The sequence below is a fragment of the Morone saxatilis genome, unplaced genomic scaffold, assembly GCF_004916995.1.
Source record: "Morone saxatilis isolate NCDOM2014 unplaced genomic scaffold, NCSU_SB_2.0 Contig10, whole genome shotgun sequence".
NCBI lineage: Eukaryota > Metazoa > Chordata > Actinopteri > Moronidae > Morone > Morone saxatilis.
The window spans coordinates 8,472,678-8,480,361 of record NW_023339652.1 but is presented as its reverse complement, the minus strand read 5'-3'; the positions used below and the strand labels follow the sequence as shown (position 1 = coordinate 8,480,361).

General features: G+C 41.3%; 1 protein-coding gene across 1 annotated transcript in view; it reads right to left on the bottom strand.

The window, feature by feature from the left end:
• plxna4 (plexin A4) overlaps positions 1–7,684 on the bottom strand; it is a gene marked incomplete in the record, with an annotated part of 222,275 nt that overhangs the window by 61,426 nt on the left and 153,165 nt on the right. The window contains 4 exon segments of the mRNA XM_035677636.1: positions 694–808; positions 1,039–1,138; positions 3,813–3,966; positions 7,487–7,610. Coding sequence (XP_035533529.1) covers positions 694–808; positions 1,039–1,138; positions 3,813–3,966; positions 7,487–7,610 — 493 coding nt within the window.

Below are 7,684 nucleotides of genomic sequence, written 5' to 3'. Positions count from 1 at the left end.
CTCTAAATCTGAGTGAGACCTTTCTCATAGGATGGGGAGTGGGTGGGTTGGGGGCATTCACTGAATGTACCCCATCCAGTGAGTGGCTTGTCTTCTGCAGCAGAGCAGCCTAATTACAGTGGGCTCTGCTTCGACGGGAATAGAACTGGCTGCCAATACTATTGATAATTCACACAGACTAAGCTGTCGCAGGGAATAGGGATGGGCAAGTGGAAATGGCTCCGTTTTATTAGTTTCTACTGCCCTTTGATGTGCAGTCAAGAGCGAGACATGCCAAGAGACTCATGCCAGATGGAAGCACTACACCCGAAAGGTGTCTCAATCCTTTTAACATAACTCTTTTTGCATGTGAAACCTAGAATGATAGCTATTAGTGTCACATAGCCAAACATTTCCCCTCAATTTATTTCACCATGCTTTATTACTGAGCTGGCCCAATACGAAGAGGCCGGCTAGAGCTAGCCAGCATTAAGAAGTATGCAAATTCTTAAACAACTTAATGGGCTGTAGTTTGATTGTCTTTAAAGGTGGAGGTGCTGCTAGAAATTTTGGGCCTCCTGATAACACCTCAACCCTCCATTGAGTGTTCCACTCTCCTAGCAGCACCTACAGGGGCGTTCTGATGGACTTAAAAGTAAGAAAAACGTAAATCAAGAAAACCCCTTTTATCACTAGCCCTGACTTGGGACTCACCTCAGGCTTCTTGACTCGGCCCTCCTGGAAGGAACATGTGCGAGGGTCGTGGGTACAGTCATGCCTGTACTTACACCAGTGGCACTGGTAAGGACTGCTCACACATGAGAGACATCTGAATGGAGAGCAGAGGAGAGGGAAGACAGTGCTTTGAATTAGTATTGAACAGCAGCAAATACACTAGAGCATAGAAGCTCAATATGCCAACTTACTTATGTATATAATACATTTCCAACAGTTTAAGAATCAATGTCAACGTTTTTTTTTCGTTAATATGAAGAAATTAGACTTATGACGAGCTATCTGCTAGAGAGAAGTGCTTTTGAAAGCTATTCATAGACTTACGACTTGTGCACACTACAGTTGTAGAAAACAAAGCTGGTATTTGCGAATGCCAGGCCTGTCTCCTTGGACTTCAGATAGAGCTGCACAATCTGGTGGTCACCTAGAGAAAATAGATCACAGTCAAGATTAATAGTTGGATACACAGTGGTAGCCAGAATGTTTTATATTCAGGTAAAAAGATGAGTAAAAGAACAAGAACTAATAGATGCAAGAATTGCTTTTGTTTCAGAATTCATTTATTGAACCCATTATTAAGAGGTTTCATTCAACTGAAGCAAATAGGAGAAACAAAAATGTATTCTAATGCTAATGGTTGGATGTCACAGCAACTTTTCCAGCATTAGCAGTGGGTAGACACTTTTAAAGAACCCCTGCCTCTATGATAATCATTTCATTCACTTGTTCACATATCCTTTTTCAGTGTCTAGTCACATTAGATTTTCCCATGAAGGAAAGATGACTGCACTGCTTTGAGCCACAGGTGCTCAGCCTGTTGCAGTGGTAAAGGCAGTATCTTAAGAGAATGGGAGAGTAGAAGGGTTTTGTTGGGTTAAGTCTCCCTATCCTTAGCCTTACAAGAGACAATAGAAGTTGGTGCACACACATTTCCCTTGGGAGGGAAAATATTCCCCTGGAAAAGTCTTTGAGAGTGTCTTTGACAAGGTAAAGGGGGATGAAGATGAAACAGGAACCGTGGTGTGTGTGTGTGTGTGTGTGTGTGTGTAACTGCGTGTGTGTACCTGCGTGTGTGTACCTGCGTGTGTGTACGCAAGCTTGCGCCTCATCTGTATTTGGTGTGTCCTTTTGTCTGGCCCTAATGAAGGAGTTCATGTTTAATTCAACAGCACATCCACACATCTAACTACTCTCTCGCTACACTACCTCTGTACCTCTCTCTCTCATCCCCACTCTATCTCTACACACAGGTCTCTTTGCTTCCTTCCACACTGTGACTCCTTCTTTTCCCCCGTGTCTCTCTCCATCTCTCTAACAAAGAAGGAATCATTCATCAATCACAGTAAAGCACCGCTGACAACGGATCTGTCCTAATTAGGCCACCTAAATGTTACCTTGAAGCCTGCTAACACTATCTATCCCTCCCTCTCTCTCTCTTGCGCTCCATCCGTCGCTCTCCCTTCTTTTCTCTCTTTCAACCAAGCTAAGACTAATGAGAACTAGTAAAAATGGAAGATGAAAGGTTCAGATATAGGCAAAAATGTGAAATATTTGCCTCCATCTGAAACAAATCCTGAAAAGGATCTAACTGTGTGCGTTTGGGGGTGCTGGAGAAAAACGAAGTGAAAAATGGGGAGAAATGCTGTATGCTTCATTTGTGTGAGTCTCAGAGTACATATTTGCACGATGGCAGCATCACCAGCTTTACATGTGGTTGACATGGCAAACATTAAACAAATGTTTTTAATTCCCCAAAGCACCCTCAGGCTCCCTGTCAGCCGTACATCTGTACACATGTGCTATCTATCTGTGGATTACTTTATTGCAGTGGTGCTGTGTGTTTGTCCATGCAGTGTATGTATGTGTGAAGCTTTTGTTCATTTGGCTGCATATTTGTACATGTGTACAGCTGAGGCCTAAAGCTCTCTTTTTCATGATGGTCTGCTCCCTTTAGCTGTCTGTACTTAAGGCTATACTTATCTAATGTTTGCTTTCTGGCTCCAATATCTACAAAACAATTCATAGATACAATTTTTACACATAGCTGTGAATACCATTTTCTTTAGAGCTCTGATACCAATAGTGGTGGGGTCTAAAAACATCAGTGAATATTCCTTTGTGTGTACATTTTAAGTATTATTGATGGATCACCATCTATTTTCTCTTTTCATTCATTATGCATCTTTTCTTCTGGTGGAAATATTGGAGGAAATGGCATCTTCATTATCTCAACTTAAGGACACAATGAGTGCTGGTGAAGGATTGCATGCCTGGGGACAGGCCTTCCCAGATGGGAGCTTTGTTCAATTAGACCAGGCTTAGCCAACCACGGAGAGGCGAGGTTAAGAACAGGGGAATTAGAGAGAGAAGAATATATTTTCCTTTCTTTGCTCGTGGAATGAATATTGTCAGAAATGTTGTCAGAGCTGTCTGCCTCTTGAAAGCAATGGAAACACTGAGACTGTCTGTGGGGACTGTAATCTCCAGGCACTAAATTAGCTGAAATACTGTAGTAAAAACACTTGGCTGTGCAGTTTGACACACTCCTTTTTTGCACTGGGGTTAACTGGGGTCTCATCACTCCCCTCTAGAGCATCTCCACTTTGAGGGAGGGTGGTAAGTAAATCCCACAACAGCCTAATAAATAATGTTCATTCAATTACTAAACATGTCCTAGGGCAGTGCTCCCAGGCCCACTGAGTTGCTGATGGCAACAAGAAAACAAAAATTCATAGAACACTCATAGCCCTAGGAGTAGCTTCTGACGGAGGGGAAAATATCCAGATGAATGCATAATTCCCTGACAGACATATACAGTATGTTTGTATTCAACAGGTGCTCTAATGTTAATAAGTAGTTGATGCTGGCAGTGGCTTGTTATATATATTTTCTGATTACAAATAATGACACTTTGACAGGTTATTAGCAGGCTTTCTCTTGCTAATCACAGCTGTTAATGTCATGTACGCAGAGACAGTTGCTGTATATGTTCACAATGCATATCAAATCAAATGCCAGCACTGTGACATCCACCACCAGCTACAATGTAAAAGTACATTTCCTTTTTAGCAAAAATTCCGCAATAAGTCCACCCTTACCTTTGTCAACAATAATGCGTGGCATCTCTTTCTCAGCGGGGGAGGAGCACTTGATTCGATTTCCCTCCACCAAGCCATTCATCTCAGCCAGGTCCTCAAAGGTGCAGTTGACACCCGCAGAAAGTTCTGGGACATTATGGGCCTCCAACACCAACTGTAGAAAGGGAAAGACAGAAAAGTGTGTGTGAAAAGATGTCAGCATTCTGTGCAATAATACACTAAATATTCACTATTATCAGAAATATAATACAAGAATAATGAAAAGAACACATGAAAGTGATCAGTAGCTCTGATACTCTGAAATAAAAGAAAGTTAGGGAGAATTCAGTTAAGCTTAAATGGCTTCACATTCATAATAGCACATGACACAGCAAAAAATATTCATCAGTTTAATTCTATTGATGAAGCATGACAAAGTGCCTTTTATAATTGCGACCATGGTCAGATAAAGAAGTTAGATCCGTGTCCCAACTGTTATGACTACAGTGCTCAAACTCCCACATCTGTGAGCACTTCAGATGTGTTTTGGAGCCAATATGTTCTTCAAATATGATTGTAACACAATATTGCTGACGAGAAGCACAGCTGCAAGTTCTGCCCAGAATAAAGATCCATCTGTAGGGTGGTCAGTGGCCAGAGGAGCCACAGGGGGACTGTTGAATGAGAGATTCAGTGATCAGATGCATCTTGCCCAGACGTCCAAAGAACATTAAAACACACTGATGCAGAAAGGCACAGATTGACTTAAAACTGAAATCCGTGCCATCTTAATAGCCCATATCTGATGGCCACAAGGCTTCCTAGGCACCTCCCATAATGCCTTGTGTCATCGATGAGCTGTATAGATTCATCATTCTATTTTATGTGCTGACTCTTTGGCTCAGCAAGTTTTTAAAAAGGAAAGTGAAAGAAATGGTAAAAGCAGAAACTCAAGTTGAGTGGAAGGATGAGGAGTTAGAAGAGATGGAACAGGCAATTGAATGTAGATGGCTGAAACAAAGTGCAGGATGAAAAGAGACTATTGACAAGAGGAGGACAGAAATAGCAGAAAGACTAAGGGTAAAGAATGACACAGTGAAGAATGGAGGAGAGGAGAAAAGTGCAGGCATACAGGCTTCTGGACAGGGAAAAAAGGACTCTGGGAAATAGAGAATGCAAATCTTCCCTCTTCATTTGAAAAAGCTGTGTAAGCTCTCTCTGCACCTCAGCAAAAACTGGTTCCAGGTGGTGCAGGAGGAAAAAGAAGAGAAAAAAACAAAACACTGTCCTTGAATAAGAAAGGAAAAAAAGAGGGTCGTGGAGGCAGGTGGAGTGGGGTCAAGACCAAAATATACATATTGATGGAAAAGCATGTCTGCAGCAGGCCTTGGTCTAGGCATTGATTTGAGGTGCAGTCCATAGTACACTTGTGATGTGGTGCTGAAAGCTGCCTCAGCAGCAGAGTAGGGCTGACCTGCGCTGTTTTTATATTGCTGTTTAATGAAAAGACGGCGGCGCGGGTGTGAACAGATACACAGCTTCCCACATAAGATGGACAGTGCACGACCGGGCTTCTATCTCTTACATATCCTCTCTCTCATTCGTTGCTCACTCTACCTCTCACCTTTTTCTTCTCTCGCTTTAATTTATTTTTCCTTTTAAAGGAGGGAATACAGCCAGACATTGAGTTTCCTCAATTACATTTAGAATAGCCACGACCAAGTCTAGCCACAGCAGGGCTGCATAAATATGAAAATAACCGACTCATCTTAACAGAAACATACGCGCACACAGGCATACACAAATGCCCTCCTGTGGTTTACAAAACACCATATCTAATGCAGAAGATATGTGATGATGGGCTGTTCATGTTGCCATGGTGAAAAAAAGTCTTGGCTGCAAACATTTGGTGAGAATTTATTCAAAAGCTAATGCCAGAAAAAATACAGAGGAGAAAAACATGTTATGACATTACTTTTTATCTACTTACATTCTCTATTTTAAAGCTTAATGTCACTGCTGATGTTGTACTCTTACTTAACTTTAAGCATAATGATTGTATAATATGTGAAAAAATGATTAACAAATGAACATAGAATTAAATGTAAAAGAAAACAATATATTTTTTCTTAGAATGGCTCTAATTTCAGCAGTGGAGGGTCTCTGTTGCTTTTGAGAATGCCTTGGCTTATCTTTCCAAACAAATATTTAATAACACAAAGGTCAAGGAGGAGCACCTGTCTGTCTGGCACAAGCCTCTGCCCTGCAATCAGTTGGATGGGAGATGTGTGGCATAGCCTTTGGGTAAAGCCTGCTCGCTGGGAAAAGGTTAAACACTCTCTAAAGGCTCACAAACACACACACACACACCACACACACCCACACACACCACACACACCCACACACCCACACACACCCCATGAATATCATTAGAGTGATGCAGAGGTGTACCTCAGAAAATCAACACCTCTCATGTGACCCTCAGAGCAAACACGGATGTAGAATAGTCATTCAGACGTGACCTTAGAAAATCATATTGGATGTTTATGCACTTGGTCTCTGAGATACAAAGCCATTTCCAAACCACCATTAGACAGGAAATGGGAATTGAAATGTGACATCACTTAAAGTGGTTAAAGAGATTTTTATAACATTCATTGTTCCAACCTTTAAAATAGGATATCTTTCAGCACACTGAGTTTTGATAAAGAAACAGTAACCCTTGGAAGACATAAAACAGAATGATGTGTTAAGGCAATATCAATCTTCTGAGCATGCCATAAAATTACACAGCTTTGGGTGTAGACACACACCTAAATGGTCACTTAAAGACATTAGAAGCCAAGCCTTGTTCCTGTCCCAGTGAGAAATAATTGTCAAATCAGAATGGGCCTTTGGTGGGGGGGATCGAAGTCTGGAGCAGTACAAGGGGTTAAAATGAGAAAACAGCCACAGGTCTCTATTTCATTGATTTCACCCAAAGGCAACACAATCCTTATCAGCTAAAAAAGCATAGTCATTATAATGTAACACACTCTCTTAACAGATTTGAGTGCAAACTCAGAATCAAAACAACTACCCAACAAGTATTTGTATTTCTCCAATTCCTGCAGAGACATACTTTTGTTGCAATGTATCACAGCTCCTTGCACACCAGTCAATACACTTAAACATTCAAAAACCATTCAGACCCTTGAAATGTGGCAGCTGTTTTAGAACAAAATGTCCAGGGGAAAAAGTGCTGCATTTAGTTGCCAACAATCACAATAAACACAGCTGAAGCTAAACTGTGTGCTGTTAATGATTGTTGACATTTGTTGGGAGAGTATTTCAACTGGACGGGACTGAAAGTTGTAAGTTGTCAGGGTCAGGATTTGAAGGATGCATGTTGGCAGGCAGTAAAATGATGTAAAGCAGGATTATAGAGTTAACACTGGCTACTAATCAGTATCTAGAGCATAATTACATCGCATTACAAATTATGCTTGAGTGTGTGATACTGTCAATCTGCCAGACAAGATTTTCTCACCAGAAACACATTCAGCTAGCCTCACTGCTTACTGCAATATGGCTCCACTAAAACAAATGCTTGCTGAAGTGTTTCTTCCTTATTAAACAAAAAATATGTTGAAGCACTTCTAATTAAAATATGACCACATTTTATTACGATATGCCAGTAGTGTGTTTCCACTCACCGTGACACTAAACTGGGACACTGAGATGTTGTTTGGGTGGACACTGAGACGCACACACTGCTTGATGTCTGATGCAAAGCGACGGGGCTCTGATGAGCGCTCGCATTTCTCCTTTCTGGTGCACCTGGAAAAAAAAAATAAAAAAAACAGAGAGGGGGTGTTATTCATGGTTGATAAATGCACATACACACACACACA